Source organism: Cygnus olor, chromosome 19, assembly GCF_009769625.2.
Source record: "Cygnus olor isolate bCygOlo1 chromosome 19, bCygOlo1.pri.v2, whole genome shotgun sequence".
NCBI lineage: Eukaryota > Metazoa > Chordata > Aves > Anseriformes > Anatidae > Cygnus > Cygnus olor.
This window is the reverse complement of record NC_049187.1, coordinates 9,752,557-9,769,576: the sequence shown is the minus strand read 5'-3', so window position 1 is coordinate 9,769,576 and position 17,020 is coordinate 9,752,557. Positions and strand designations below refer to the sequence as shown.

The window sequence follows — 17,020 nt, the reverse complement described above, 5'->3', positions numbered from 1 at the left end:
TCCCAAGTTACAAATGAGTATGGGTTTTTATTAGACAACTAAGCACCGAACACGTAGAGCAGCGTCTCAACTGAAGCACTAATGCTAAAAATAGCAGGGCTGCCAGCGAGTATTTCTTACAAACAGCACAGCTTAAAGAAGTTTGCATAGCTTTTCTCTGGGCATCTGTCAGCCATGCTGTTAACATTTCAATGAAACACCACAAGAGTTCTGATAGAAAGTGCCACAAAGAGGCTTGAAAAACAAAGCAAAGCTCTTTAAGAACAGCGGAGCAGGAAGGTCTCCTTTTCCTGACATTTAAGAGATGCCACCCCTGGAAAAAGAACAACCCATCACTAATGTTTTAACTGAACTTGCCACTCACTGCTCCCAGCTCTTCCATGACAAAACTTGTTTGTACAATGTTTTTTAGGAAAATAATAGGGATTCTAAAGCACACAGTTTGGTTTCTTCTAAGAAATCCCCCCCACAGAAGACAGGTGAAGGGACACCATCCCACTGAAGTCACGCAAATTCTCAGTAAGGAGGGGAAGAGTGATTCTGCATTTGAAATGTCTGCAGCGGAGCCTGCTGGGGCTGGAAGCAGGGCAGCCGGGGCCGCAGCCCCAGGGCACTGGGACTCAATCCTGCCCCAGCCCAGCGGCACCGTGCTCACCCTGCTGCCCAGACCTGCCTCCTATTGAGCGTCCTCGTTCGGTATCAACCACTGGTACAGCCAGATGTGCCCAAATACCAAAACCACTCATCTTGTCAAACTTGGTAGGCTATGAATCAGAGGACAACGGGGAAACAGGATCATTTTACTCAGCTTTCTGCCTGCCAAAATAAATACATGCAACATGCAGGGATACTTGTATTCACAAGGCTAACACTGCTTATCTCCAACTTCTACACGCTGATACAGAATCAGTTCCTTTTAATAAAAAATCATGTTCTTTAGTCACACAGATCATTACAAAATCTGCTCGATGTTTGTCAGAGAGATGCTGTCTCTCTCAACAAATTTGTTATAAAAAATTCCAGGCACAATCCAAAAGATCAGAGCAATAGCCCAGTACAAGGGGTAAGCGTGAAGGACGTGTGAAGTGTGTTAGAGGGACGGCACCTTCATAGGCAGGTGCACAAATGGACTTCTGATGGAGCCATTGTATCCGTAATGACTATTCAGTTTGTTAAAACTAGAGACCACAGAAAGAAAAATCAAGGCTCAGGGGCACATACTGATTTGGCATGCAAGAAAGAGAGGGCATTGTAAGTGTAGGGAGGTGTTCTGTTCGGTATTCTTATTTATTAGTGGATTCGGGCACTTCTGAGACAGGTCTGGCCAACACTGATTTACCAAGAAGGGGAGGTTTGGATACGATACAGGTATTCTGATACCCAAGCTCTTGTCACAGTTGGTAGTATCTAAGCTAAGCTTCATTTAGAGTAGGTGTAGACCAAAGACACACATGAAAACATATGCTTTCAACAAGAGGAAAGGCACGCAGCTAAGTGTAACTCAAAGAAAAATCATTTGTGGGTCATGAGAAGAACAAAGTACTCCAAACTTGAAAAGCACTTGTGATGAGCAGACCTTAGAGCAAGACATTTATGTCCAAGGAGCTAACAGAGACAGAAGTATCAGGAACTCAAAATGTTACCAAATTCTTGGAGCTTTGATGACAACTGATTGCCTACAGAGTTTTACAGAAGAAAGAACTGAAGCCAAAGCTGCATTTGGTTCAAACTGCTATTTCTAATTCTTCTTACTAAGAATTTAGACAGCCTCCTGCCTTGGTCCCACTGAGAAAAATCAGCAACAGAAGGCTGTTTCATAGGAGAGATGTTTAATTGTGGACAGAAAATCCCTTCTAACAAATGAGAAAAATAAGAGACAGAGAAGTTCCCTATTTCCATGGCATTTCCTTCTGGAGAATATGCTAGGATGCTGTACAACACATTTTCATTTAGGACAACATGAGAGAAGAATGCATGAATTTTCAATGTGGTTAGGCACAAAGGGAGCCTGGGTATGTGCATCTCATGTCATTCTGTTGCATGCTGGAACAAAAACTATTATTACCATGAAGCGAAACGTGTCAAAGCTTCCAGTTTTATAATAAATGATTCTGTAATTAAGCAATTTACTTGTAAATTATCAGAAACATAACCTCATACTCATACGGTACTTTCTGGGATCTCAGAGCAGACAGACTCTATTCTCCATGACTAACAAGGCAGTGAATGTGGGTGCAGACACAGGCCCACGAATGGAGCACCTGCGAGAGGTTTCTGTTAGCAAACTGGACTTCCAGAACACTTGCCACTGCCCCCTGCTCCTTCATCATGTCCATAATCAAGGAGAAGCAGGGACACCATGAAGAGAGCCACAGGGCAGCATACCGCAGGCAGAAGCAGGTGTTGCTTCTATCGAGAATTTTCCTTCTACTCTCTCTGCCTCCCAAGTACCTTCCCCTGCATTAGACGGATCACCTGGTAGTAATCATAATTACAGCCATGATTCCTCGTATATTTACACACATCTCTGAGCTGAACAGATGGTCCATGGAAGAAATGGGGATTTCTGCAGGTTTTTTTAAACTACCTAATGTACCTGCAGCGTGTCCCAAATCCCCATGGAAAGCAGAGCCAGGAGATTTCTGACATTATCATCATTCTAACAAAGATTAACAGCAGGGTGAAACCTGTCCTGTTTATCCACCATCAAATAGCAATAACTTAAGCATGCTGGAGGCACGATCATGAGTCTCCTGGTAGCATTCCTGGTCTGGTCTGAACTGCCATCCTCATCAGCTTTACTGTTCTCCAACTATTCTAGGGCTGGACCTCTCCATGAACAGGATGGCAAACACCCTAAAGCACGAGATGAATGTGTTATAAGCACCAGGGCTAAGTGGAGAACTCTAAACTCCAAGAATAGAGGATAACATCACATGAAACATCAAATAAGTCGTCTGCCACTGAGAACAGCTGAAAGTGCTATAGATATTTCCGCCTGCTACATCAGATTGTGTCCATCTGGAGTCCCAGCAGAAAGCAATCCCCTACTTTCCTTAGACACTTGCATAGAAAATGCAAATTCTGTTCACTTTGCTTATCTGAAATGCACTTCAGCAGCACCTTCCTGAGGGAGTGGTTCTCTCTTTCTTTGTACCTCAGGAAGCAAGACCCATTTCCCCTAGAGCCACCACCTAGGAGCTGTGCATGCTGCAGCCCCAGCCCACTCCTCCAGGCCCTCCAGGCCCTCCTGCACACCAGCAGCATCCCTGCGGCAATGCCGGGCACAGCGACAGGCGGGGGGCTGGCACCGCCCCCCCAGGGGCTGGGAGTGGGAAGTGGCAGGATATAAATACCTGTTTTTAAACACATCCTTTCCCCTATTCAGAGAAACGGAGTGATGTAAGCTAAGTGGGCAGAAAGCTGTCCCTTGACTCACAGCAGAGGCGTGCTGCAGCTTTCCGGACGAGCAGCCCTGCTGGCAGCAGATGGCAGCACCTGCATCTCATGGGTGCTCCCGTGGCAGCGCCGGCATCAGGGATTTATCATCCAGGACTGATGCAATACGCTGAACGGTTCCAGATGGGGAGAGGGGATTGTGTGCCAGCAGAGATCTCCTCCTCCCTGGTAAACGTGTCACAACTGCTTGATCCTCAGCAAGTCCCCTGTCCAAAAGCATGCTGCTAATCTGCTGAAGTGACACACCTTGGAAAAGCTCAACCTCCAGGTACCGCGGCTCCACCAGCGAGGTCCTCAGGCCCACCTGTGCTCTGCAGAGATCTTGGCAAAGGGTCCTGAGACTGGAGAGAGCCAAAAGTTGTCAAGGGAATGCCCTGAAAACACACAACTGGCAAAACAGCCAGTTCCCCTAAATAACTCCAGTGCTCATGAATTTATGTTAACCTTCCACTAAGGATATCTGGTGTTTGAGTATCTCAGCCCGATAGCAAATGACGCCACAGATCAGTATGTGAGAAGGTGACCCCCAGCTCCTTCCTTCGTCCAGGCTTTGGAAATTCACATTTCACAAAACCAAAAAGCCTACAGCCTCATTCCGGTTCCTGCGTTGTCCACAGCTCCTCCACCCCTGCAGTCCCCGTACACGAACCTTCCAGTGGGACCAGGACTGGCAGGTGTTCCTTTTGCTTCATTCCAGCACTTGCTTCACTCTGTGCAGACTGCCTCCAGACTCTGAACCAGGCCCTAACTCTGACCCACCCTGGGACCTTGCTGTTTGACACCGTTACTCCACAACCTGCTTTCTGCGACTCTTACAAAAGCATAGAGAAAATGAAAATTCTTATCCAGATTTGCAAATCCCTTGAAGATCTACAGATGAGAAGAGCTAAACGAGTGCTGAGGGTAATGATTCTCCTAGCAGGCAGGAATCCTAGAGACATGTGACAAACACAAAATACTCAGGGAGAGATCAACAGCAAGAAGATTTCATTTGGTTCAAATCCAATTTCTTACAGACATTAGGGTTCATTTCCATTTCAATCAAATCTGCCTGCATATTCCTTGTGCTCATGACAAATTATGCCGACAAGTTCATACTGGGTTACCTAAAAGAAACTAACACATTTCGTTTGTCACAGTCACTGAAATGACAGTAAAATATTTTGGTTTTGAACCGTATACAAATAAAGGGGGAAAAGGAGCTGTTACACGCTTGTGAATCTACAAACACTCCTCTCTGACAGGCAAAACAGAAAAAAAAAAACATGGAAAGAAAAACTCTGTCTGCTTAAAGGAAAGGATGAAGCTCGGGGACTGATTTAGCTTCCTATTGTTTTCCCAGTGATGATTCAAAATCCTGAAAAAAGTACTGTATGTCAGGGAAGGAAGAAAGAGGACACTGCACTAAGCTCAATCTTGCAGTCCCGGAGCCTACTTCACAATCTGCCGGCTAAATCTGAATCAACTCCAGTGACACAAGAACAAGGCTGGATTTGTACAAACACCTGATGGAGGATGAATTGTTGCAGTTTTGCTTTTTACTTTTTTTTTTTTTTTAATTCACCCGCAAACTAATAAATTATTTTTAATTAATGGTCTTGATTAAGCTCAAGACCTGATAAATAGGACTGGATTGTCACAGTAGAGGCCAAACACAACCCTCTTCCCTCCTTTCTGCAAAGATAGCTCAACATAAAATGACTCCAAGACACCCGCTCCTTTGACTGCTTTACCGACAGGCACAAGCATCAATAAACATTTATCTCACACTAGAAGAGAGAGCCAGAATAGCTTATTTTTAAAAATGCAACTGGGTCAGTAGCTGCCTCAAGTAGAATAAATGGGCTGCATGAGTGAGTATGCCCTAAAGAGACATTACTCTGTGGACCTAACTCCTGCTGATGAGGACAAATAGGCCCTTTTAGAGCAGGATTTTTAAAAGCGCAAAGTGATTTGGGAATCCAAGTCCCAGAGGTTTCCACAGTGCCTCGGGAGCACAATCTTCAGGCTCTTTCTAAAATTGTACCCCTAAACTGTACTCAGCTTTGTAATTGCGAACCCCCTGGTGACACTCAGCTCATGAAGAACAAGTTCTAGCAATTCATCTTGGCATATTGATAGCATCTCTTAATCAAGGGTTTTCAAATCCCTGTAATCATCAATTAGGCCTCCAAACATCCCAGTTAGCTAAAAGCAGCAGTTACCTTAATTATACGAGTTGAAAAAACGGAACCACAGATAACTGAAAAGCCTGGGTTAGTTACAGTTACACGAGGTGTTACAGCCACCACAAGGAACAGCACCCAAGCCTGACTCCCAGAGCTAAGCTCTGAAAATCACGCACTTCTCCCTCCCCTCAAGCCCCTGCAGCACTGCACAAGCCACTGACCTTCTGGAAAGCTCAACACGAGCTGCCCAGGGAGCAGGTACACTCAGATATTCGCACTGGTCATTCTGCTCTCCAGTAAGGAAGCTACCTGTAAGCAACAGCACGCGTGTCTGGCACTGTCAAGGAAACAGAAGTGTTGTTGCATTTACCCCTACTAAGCGGCCTGTTCCGGCTCCGGGATCGGCTCCGCTGTCTCTGAAGTCGTGACCTCCGGAGCAGTCGATAGTAGTAAGACGGTCTCCCAGAACTTTTCCTGCTGTTCATTGACATCTTTCTAGCTATTTTACACTACACACATGCAGGCACAGGTTCACTCTCCCCTCTGGCAAAGCAGCAACAGTTCCAGCGTGTAATTAACAGGAGGTTGGTTCTGTGGAGTGGAAAGGGAGAGGGGGGGAGAGGAACTCTTCACTTTACACATTTAAAAAGAAAAACAACAAGAAGAAAACATAAAAAGACAGAGAGAAAAAAAAATAAGAGAACGCAGCACCAGAGTACATGTCTCAGCAGAGGGAGGACTTGCAGCAAGCAAGATAAACTGTGCTAACAATTCCTGCCCCAAAAAAGATAAGCGTGCTGGAGTTGGAATAGGAAGCCAGAGTTGGCCTGGGCTCTTGAAACATGAAGAAAAGGCTGGAAGAAATCCTGGACTGGATCGTCTCCGCTGGACAGCAGCATCTGATCAACCCGTGCGGGAGGAAACGCGCAGCCAGTGGCAGGAAAGCAGCTGGGCAGCGACGGGGGGCAGCTGGCTGCTGCCTGCCCCGGCCATCGGCCATCAGCCATCGGCCATCGCCATCGCATTGCTTCGGAGACGAAGTTTCAGGCAGCTCATTCTGCAGCAGGAGGTATCGACAAAGGCTGGGCTGGGGAAGGGTATAACGATTTCCGGGCCATGGGACACATGTTAATAATCATCGTGGAGCAAAAGCCCCGGAAAATAAAGTGAAACTTGAGAGGGGAAAACTTTAATTAGAAGTTGAATGAACAGAGCTCCAGACTCCCCTGGAGGCCCATTTCCTTTCAACATTTGAGCTGAGTTACAGCACATCCCACGAGCCACAGGACGAGCCGAGTTGCGTTTGGGCTCCGACGGCAGGGCAGATTCCGGCTCACGTTGCTCAATGAAATCACATCGCGATGGGCAGGATTAACGCTTTACAGCAGGGAGGAAAAGAAAATAAAAAATAGAATACCCAGGCAAAAAAATTCACTCCACCTTTAAAGTTTTAAGAGGTCAGGTGAGAGGCGAATCGTCCAGATTCCTTCACCAAACTCCTTCCCCGGCTGGCACGAGGCGCCCCGAGGGGCGGGCGGCGGAGGGCACTCCACAACGTCCCGATGTCGGCCAAGACCTGCGCGTGCAGCCACTTCGCGCAAGTTGGCAGATAACAGGAAAACCTCATCGCAGAGCGGCACGAACTGAAAAATGACATTTGCATGATACCTCTCTGTGTTGTGTCCTGGTTTTGTTTTTCCCAGACGTTTGTGCAAAGTTATCTTTGCGGTGTCCTGTGAAGCTGCAGGACCAGGCAGGCGGGCTGAGGACGAGCTGTTCCCCGCTCAGCTGCAGCTTCTTCAGAAGTTTGTAAGCTCCCCCTGCTTATACCCGGCTGTACCTTCATAACAAGAGGCAGGAACTGCCAGACTTTGGTACCCTCAGCGTGACACCTCTACATAGTGCTTCACAGGGGAAACAAAGCCCTGTAGCTCTACAAAGACCAGGCCCCTCCTCATCACCGACCACCCACCTTAACTGCAGGATTTCATAAACCTATGCAGTCATGAAAAACATTCGAAGTTTACAAAATCTGTGCTTCCTTATTTTCACGTTGAGTGGTGGAGACGTGATATTTCTCAGCTGAGAAAGACCCTGCCAGGACAAGCAACAAGCCTCAGCCTTTAGCAAAGTCCATGCCTGGTTTTGAGGCCACACGTAAGGAATTCAACAGCTTTTAGGCAGCGCAGGAAGGAGCCAATCACCGGGGCAATGACAAGTTCAGGTCAAGGAGGGAGCTCCCAGCTGGACAGCAGAGGCTCCCAGGCCTGGCAGGGGGACCTTGCCCCACATTCCTCTGCCCGTCCACCAGGGCACCAGCAGCCACCACATCCCACAGCAGAGCGCAGCAAAAAGGAAAAGGCTCCAGTTACTACGCATCTGCCCTCATCTTGTCATCCAGAATAAGTTTTTTTTAATATATTTAGGTAGATTAACATGCAAAAACAAAATACAGGAAAAACGAAAAATGTTTTCCAAGTGACAAGAGACTTGTCCTGTGCAGCGGATTCAGTTCGTAAATAGAGCTGAGAACATCTAAGGCAGTGACGGGGAGGTCTGCAAACACTGAGGCTCAACAACAGATCTGTTGTAGACAAGAAGCCAAATACCCAGGTCTCTCTTTGTGCTTTTGTGTCCTAATAACTGAGCTGCTGGCTCTTAAGAGAAGCTTTTTACTATTATGCTTTTGTCATTAGAAACGTCTTTAAAAGAGCCTACCCAATTTATTATTTTCCTTTTATCATTCCCAAGAGCAAAAAAAAAGGCACTGATGGAAATGAAAGTTTAAACAAAACCATTTACAAAGCTCACCCAAATTCAGACAATCTCAAAGGGCCAGGTTCACCTGGGCTGGTTTTGCCTAATTGGAGCCAGGTGAGTTGTCCTCGAACCACCTGGGATGCGGTGAGACACAGACACCGGTGATCTCAGGCCCTCCGTGGGCAGGCGGAAATGATCAGGAGGCAGGGGATGGTGGCCCTGCGCTCACTGTGCGCTCCCTCGCTTGTACTTCAGCATCCGTTCCATGTTTAGGCGTTATTTTTCTAAAATCAACATAGTACCTTCAGGAACGTTCACACAGGTGACCATAAAACAGGAGAAGTTAATGAGGGACTATAAACTATCATGACAAGAGAAAGCAGCCCTACAATAAAAGCATAAATGGCTGGGAGTTTGGTGCGAGTTGAGACAGCATGCCTCTGTCTCTCTCACTTCAACAAAGTTTTTGAAGGTTTTAAGTTCAGATGCTACAGAGCAGCAGGCAACAAAATGAATGACCCATCTGGGAGGGAATGTGACTGGTCTGGACCTTTCCAATTAATCCAGCACTACTTTTTTTCTTTCTTCTTTTTTTTTTTTTTTCCTTTCTGAAAGCCACATCCTGATACAAACGCTTTATTGTGTCTAGCAGAATCTACCACTTCCAAACGTTAGATATATTAACTGTTCTGGAGGGAAGCTGACAATATTAAAATCTCTATCTCTAAAATAGCACATCACAGCCCGGCTGTTCCCTCTAAAAAGCACGAGGATGAGTTCAGTTGCTGGGCTCCGCTGAATCTCTCCATAAGAGGAGCAAACAGAGCCAAACATAGCAGTGGTTTTGGGGCTGGTAACTACTCCCCCCAAACACCGAACAGAAACCTAACCCATGAAATTAAATACCCACCAAAGCATAATGCCTCGGTAAGATATCCAGTGTCATATATCACTGAGATGTAGAGGAAAATTAGAGCATCCACAGGCAACCTCACATCCGCTGTCATCCGCGTCTGTTAACCTGCTTATAAGCCCTCTTAATACTGGATTTATTTCGCTCCTTTACCAAAACTAACAGCATGTGAATAAATTTTTAATTAGCACCAAAATAGGTTCTGAGACAGAGAGCTACACAAACACGGACTTGTTTGCTTTGACATCAAAAGGCGCAGGCTGCTGCCTGAGGGTTTGCGCAGCTACAGTGGGGCTGCTGGGTCCGTGGAGGCAGCCGGAGGCCCTGCCTCCCCAGTGGCTAACACTCGGCTTTTTTATCATTTGTTTATTGCTTAGTGCTGGGAAAATAATGACTGTATTTCAGAATGCACATTCCCAAGGCAGCCCCTACCATTAAACCTCTTGCTTTCCCAAAGGGCTTTAGAGGGAAACAATCACTCCTCTTAACTCCCTCAGACTTCGTGGCAAGGAGCTTGGGTTCCTTATTCTGAGAGGGAAAGTTTGATGCTTGTCAAGGGCACAGCCCGGCCCCAAAAGCTCTGTTTGTAAAGGTATGAGCATAGGCTGACTTCTGAACTGAACTGAGGCTTTCAAAAGTTAAAAAAAAAAAATTTAATTGTTTTGCCTTGGCCAGTATAGGGAGGAGTAGTGGACATCAGCTGGATTTCTAATTTCCATTTGGTCAATGAACTGCAGGCATATCATCAAGATGCTGAAAAAAAAAAGTCCGATTGCTGCCCTGATTTTCCTGTCACATATAACTCCACTACTTCTGAGAATGATTATATTTCTCTCACAATCTGAAGCAAAAGTAATATGGGAATAATCTCTACCAAGTATCTGTACTTTTAAACAAAAGAGAAACACAACAGTGTTCTTGCTGGATCTTAGTCACTCTAAATTTGCCTGCTTGAATTTGCTTACAAGTTCACTGCAGTTTCCACTTCAGCACAGTATGAAGCTGGAAGATTTCCAGGCTTATTGCCTCAAGGCTACTAGGGATATATAAGCTCTACACAGAGCCAGAGAGGAAGGTAATTTCCTTTGTGTAAGGATAACTTAACTTTCAATTCAGCTATACACATATGAAGAGAAGTAGAACAGACTTTGGCTTTCAAGCAGCAGTGGAAGTTTGCATTGAAACTCTTCAGTTCTATCCTTGTCCATGTCCTAACCTTCCAGCAGGTTGGCTTTCAAAAGGTCTTCTCTACCCTAATCAGCACGGAGGGGAAGGGGTCCTCCCTGAAAAGTTTACCTGCTGCAGTCTGAGCGGGGGCTTCCATGCTCCTACACCTCCCTTCAAGGAAAAAAAAACAAACGAACAAACAAACAAACAACAAAACCAACCAACAACAACAAAAGAAGCGATATTGTTAAGCAATTCCAAATAAGAACATCCTCCAAACAGAAGAATATTCAGAAATGCATCAGAGAAATTTATCTACTTATAAAAAAAAAAAAATCAATCATAGGTCAGAAAAAAACTCTTAAAATTCTTCTGTTCAGGTAGAATGGACTTGATTTAAAAGTTTTTAAAGTACAATTCTGCTTTTTTTTGGAAGAAAAGAAACAATATAACGTTTTCTCATTTTAACTCCACTTATTAGAGAATCTACAGTGACATATTTGAAGACTTAACAAGGGAAATTTCATACCCACAATAAAAGTGAAACAGTTCTTTTCAATATTTTAATGGAAAACAATGATTATTTTAAGACCATGCAGAGACAAATTAATTTCCTTACTACCTTAGGTGGATTGCAGCAGCTTTTTGATAGCCTTGCAACAAACCAGTACACAGATTTGGAATCAGAATGGAAACAAAGATTTACATTAAATTTAAACACTGAATTAACTGCTCTCTATTTATTTATGAGGTAGCTACTCTGTGGAATATTCTTGCTGTCTGTATGGTGATGAAATCCAAATGGAAGTGGGAAAGTTAATTTATCTAATATAGATATTTAATGATATTAATGAGAAGAAACAGCAGTGTCAACATTAAAAAAGCAAGAGGAAGAATTTGTGTGTGGATAATATAATATTAAACAAGAGTGCAGGAGGTCTTGTATCAGTTAAATCAGGGCACGAATTCTTTTAGCGTGGGTGTTCCCTACATACAGGCTTATTTACAATCACTATCTATATATTTACTGTGGTGGTGCCCAGAGATCCCAAGGAGACCAGTGTCACGTTGTTTTGGGATCTGCATACACCACCAAATGAGAGACGATTCCTTGTCCAAAGCACTCCTAATCTAGCTAAATGCACACACCATCGCACACGCTAGAGGCAGGATGATTTCCATGCCCACTTCATGAATGGAGAACTGCAGCCCCGAGGGATTCAGGCAGGGCCACGTGGGGAGGCTGTGGCAGAGGCAGGCGTACACCCCTCATCCCTTAGCCCTCGCCCAAAGAATTAAATGAGCTTCCTCGTGCTCTCAAGACAATCCCCTCATAATGAATAAGCATGAAGCATAATAATATCTTTTTTTTTCTACAGTGTCTTTCATCCAACAGAGTGCTGATGCTTTTGCAAATACTTGTTCAGCTTTTCAGTGTACTTAAAACATACAGACTGTCTCTTTTTCACTCAGGTAAATATAAATTTCAAATGAAAGTGCCAACTGTTAAGCAGGAAAGTCAATTATTTGGTTTCTAATGCACAATGCCCTGATTTTGAGAAATACTTGTCATATATTTGAAAAATATGAACAAAGAGTTTGTCAAATACCACGCACAAAGACGGAAGCACCAGAAATAAAACCAGAGCCTAGGAATTCTACCTCCAATTCCCAACAAATCTGTCAACCAATGAGCTGAGTTTTGGACCACAGCATTTCATTTCTCTATATAGCAGGCAGCTTCTTGACAGTGGGGATTCGGTACAACACACCAGCTCCAGCAGTGTGGAACAGGCAAACAGAAGGTCAACAAACATGTTGTTCATTGTGCTGGAAGGACGTGGAGTGCCTGGTGAAAAACACATGGAGTGATTCACGTAGGAAGGGCTGCTCAGTCCCCAGGCAGGTTACAGGAACACCAGCGAGAACCCAATCGGAGGCGCTTCCTGCGCCACGCAACGAGCTCGGTACTGCAAGGGAACAGGGAAGAAGCCCAGAGACTGACCTCAGAGCTGAGCGCTTCCTGACCACTTCCCAGCAGAACAATAGAGCTAGAGAACATAAGCCTTTCCACAGCAGCTTCCAGCTAGCTGGGGGAGACCAAAATAAAATCAGTTAACTTACTCTGAAGTTACTGACATGTATTCCTAATAACAAAGGATGCTCCACTCAGATAACTTGGTTTATAACCTGACTGCAAGTGATGCTTACAAAATTTAGGAAGTCTAAATCTCTCTTAAGATTTGTGCTATAGATTCCCATAGAACTAATTAAGTAATTTACCACATGAAGTCCAACACAAATTGATGAAGAAACTTTTGCCAGAATCACATATCCAATGCCTCAAAACAGTCTGCTGCTTTAAATAACTCGGGAGAAAAAAAAAAAAAGAAAAAAAAAACACACATGAATGTACAATCTCTATTGTATAGCAAAAATTCCCATAGCAAACATCCCAGCAAAAAGAAAAATCTTGTACAAAATAACACATCGAACAAAGCCCCCCATACATAGCTAGGAACAGCACAACACTTCCTAGCACCATGCATCCTCCATTAGTAGCTGCTGGGAGGAAATATTTGTTTAAGCCCGATTATTCTTTACAAAAAGCTTATTACTAAAATAAAATGTTAACAATGATTCATTGAGTGATTAACAGAGTAACTTCAGCTCTGGGTTTCCAAAGATCTCCCATTTCCTTCTCGGAGACAAAATTAAAGCACTACTCTGTTATGACCTCTACAAGCTGACCCGTGGGGTCTGCTGTGAACTCAACTTACAGCCAACTGAAATGTATTCACTGAAGTTCTTTTATTCCTTCTGAGTACAGTCGAGCTAGCACTGCTATTTACAGGGGTCACTTCACTAGCCAGACTAGAACAAACAGACTTCCTTTCAGCAGGAGGATCCAGCCACACAGAAATCCCCCCGACAGACGACACCGGCTCTCGCTCTCACTCGGCGCAGAAGGAGCCATGCAATGCACACCCAACGAGCACAAGACATTTTTTTCAATGGGAGAAGGAAGAAAGTTGTAGAGATTGTTCAGAGATGATTCACTTCAGCCTTGTAATACAACTGCTCAGAAATTCTGTATTTACAGTAACAGACAATGATGGGAATTTTTTCCCAGACTTGTGCTAATATTAACCACATTTACCATATGGCAGTGCAATTTTTTTCCTTGCAGTTTATTATTATTATTTTATACATAGATTTTTTGTTCAAGTCAAATATTGAGAAAAAATATTTGTTCAAAAATATTTTTATTATGATTTCAATGGGAAATAAAAGTTCTTTTATGTTAGTCCCTAAAGTGATAGAAGTCTGGCATCACTGGCTTGGTATGCCAAACGTGTTGTTATAAGCAGAAGTGTCAGCTATTTTTTGCATGTTCTGACATAGTGGTTTTCCTATGTGGTGTGCTGAAAGGCCAGGAAAATTGATCCACCTTTCAGAAAGTTGCTGCAGGGCATCATTATCCTTGTTTGCATGGAAATCTGCTCTGTTCCAACTCCAGGTGGGGAGAAGAGTTTTACAGGTGGTAGGGCCGTTTAGTAACTGACTTTGTGCACAAACAGCATTTACCTATCCGAGGAATCCAGCTCGCTGCGAGGGAAGCAGACGCTTTCCTACTCACCTACTGCTCTGCAGATGTTTCCAAAGTGCTATATAAGCGCACGTGAGATTTACACAGTGGTGTGAATCAACACTTGGGGTGTTTAATCTCATGGTAACATCACACTGAAAGCAACATCTCTGTTGACAAGTGAAAGGAAAGATTAAATTGTTTACACATGCTACGTAAAGCTTACTTCCTGACTCATTAATAGCTTAGACCCCTTTATTCAAGTTTAAATGCCTGATAATGATCATACACTCCTATAACAAATCACCAATTTATATACACACAATTCAAACTTCATTTTCCATGTGACAGATTATTTTCTTCCTTTCCTTGCCACATCATTTGCAAACTATATTACAACTACAGTTGCTTGTTTTACTTGTTTTTTGGCACCAGAATAACTCCTAAGGAATGTTTTTGGCAAGTATGCTCTTCAGCCATCTTCCTTATCAGACTTACATGACAGTGTATCACAGAAAACACCATCCATTTTAAAAGCATACCCTGTTAACAAGTTTAAAAAAAAAATGTAGCTATTGTTTTTTAAGACTGCTTTACAAAACCAACTGGAAATCCTTCAATCAATTTTAAATACCACTGGGAGCTCATTTTAATTTACGTTCTTCCTTCTGGCATGAAGTCTAAGCACAGCAACACAGTACTGGTCTGAAAGAAGTTACTGTTCAAGTTCAGTACCTCGCAGAAAGCGAAGACCCTCCTTAAAAACAGCACAGATACGACAAACAATCTAAGGGCCACACCAGGGATATTGTGAATGTGGAACTGTGCTGAAATCAGCTAACCTTTCCGGTCCCCAAGCGCTGCTGTGTCACGATCCACCTCTGCAACTCGTCTCACCATCAGGGCTGTCTGAACCACCTCGCAAGCCCTGTGCAGAGATCTGGTTGATAATCTGATAAGTGACACTCCAAACTAAAATGTCAGAAATGGTGTTTTATTTAAAATAGCTGGGTGCCTTAAAACACTCTTCCTAGGAGACACAAATAATTGTTCTTGGTTTACAGAACGTATGGTCACTCCTGGACAGCAATGCAGGAATCATTTCCTTATTCCCCATCTTAACACAAGTAACTTGGTCCTCGGCCTCTGTGCTGAGCCTCACAACAACAGGTATTACATTCACTATTTTCACCAGAGAAGTGAATGCAAACACCTGCTACAGCCGAAAACGCAAGATTTCCAAACAAATTCTGCAAAGAATGAGATATTCAATGTGAATTTGATAAAAATCACAAGGGAGCCTGCAGCACCCAAGCACTGCACAGTTCATCAATACGTGACAGCAGAACAAGCCCTGTTGCACTGCCCACTGCAGCACAGCCCCTACAGAAACTATACAGTCAGCCTTTGGTAATCTCAGTCTAACTCAAAACTCTACCTACCTTTTTCTTTCTAAATCATCCCCAGGACAAGAGTAGAATCTCTTTTGAAATGTAAAGGCTCTGTAATAAAATTTAGGAACAACATATGGTACAAATATCAAGCGTGAACATCTCTTCCCATCTTGTACGTTTCAAAGACTGTGCAAACAGCACTTTTCCCTCGTTTTGATCCTGCAGCCAGAATGAGTCATCTGTGAACAATTATGGATGGCTCTGGCAGGGGCCTGACTGTTTGAGAATGAAAGGAAACACTTTATTATTGAAATGAACAGTATGCCAAGCCAAGAGGCGACTGCAGAGAAATGTTAAGAGTCCTTTGTCCTCCTTCAGCCAGCAAAATGGAAAGCACTGGATGCAGCACCCTCCTCTCAGATGCCGATAGCACCTAATTGCAGCATGGGCCATGCAAAAACATAAGGAAGTGTGAGCTGGGGAGAAGAGCAGTACACAGCCCAAAAAGAAACAGAGAGCCACAAAGCAGGAGGCCTAGCTTAAGAAAGTGTTGGTTATTCCTGGCTTAGTCCTCCCAGAGGAGCTGTGAACGCATTAAAGGAACGTACAGTCAGAGGCCACAGAGCTGCACTCCCAAACTATTCACAGGCTGTTGCGAGGCCGGCACAGGCCGAGTCCACCAGGCTCTTCTGAAAGGGAATGAATGGAATTCCGCTGGATGAGAAAAGACAGCACCAAGACAGTTTAGTAGGGACACTGATCCTCCACTCGCAGCTCTTCTTCAGCACTGATACTACGCTGCGGTGTGGGTGCCTGCCCTCAGGAGGGGTAGGTAAGATCTCCGGAGCTGTAGGGGTAACCGCGCGGTGCAGGCTGCTCACAGAGGTGGGCAGGGCAGCTAGCAGGGAGGTTATTGGTCTGACAGCCTTGGCAATGGTATAAGCAGGGGGTTAAAAATTGGGCTATGAACTGCATACGAGCAAATCATTTCCAATACATTCTCATCTTTCTTTCCAAGAGCAGCTTGCAGAGGGAGGAGGAACATTATGGTAATCCTCGCTCAGCGCCTAGAGGCTATTTAAAGGCTGTTAGGGTTGATAGGATGGGAGGAGAGAGCAGTGTACACAGAACTGCTAATGGAAGGTGTAGGGCAAAAGATCAGGGAAGAATCTGGGAAAGGCACATTTTGTCTTCTGGAACGCAGCCCCAACCCCCAGTAAAAGACATTTAAGGAAGTTCCTTAGATTAATTTTCTGATTCCAGTACATCTCAGGTCAGGACATCAGCTGAACCATATCCTTCACCCTTTCTGTAACATTGAGCTCTGAAAACCTCTGGAACAGCTTACGCTACCACTGCCCCAGGTTGGACAGGACTGATCCCCCAAATTCAGCAGTGTGGCAGGCCTAGCACCTAGGTTAAGGCACCGTGCCTTACCCCACGTTGAGAAGGCTGTTTGTTGAGCATGCAGGCTCCCAATATAGGAGATTCTTGATAGCCAAAGCTAAGATGCAAAACTCCTATGAGGGGCAGAGAACAGGTGTTGTATTTGTCTTGGCAGTTGAGAGCC

General features: G+C 44.3%; 1 protein-coding gene across 10 annotated transcripts in view; it reads right to left on the bottom strand.

The window, feature by feature from the left end:
* LOC121057304 (DAB2 interacting protein) overlaps positions 1–17,020 on the bottom strand; it is a 225,995-nt gene that overhangs the window by 147,153 nt on the left and 61,822 nt on the right. For 2 of the 10 annotated variants that reach the window (XM_040531232.1, XM_040531231.1), the window contains exon 1: positions 5,998–6,713. The exons of 2 other annotated variants lie outside the window; for them this stretch is intronic. In XM_040531232.1, the coding sequence (XP_040387166.1) occupies positions 5,998–6,118 (121 nt within the window). In that variant the 5' untranslated portion in view covers positions 6,119–6,713. Of the gene's footprint in view, positions 1–5,848; positions 5,964–5,997; positions 6,734–17,020 lie in introns of those variants that run through there. 6 more of the 10 variants (XM_040531240.1, XM_040531228.1, XM_040531243.1 and 3 more) reach the window with 6 other exon arrangements.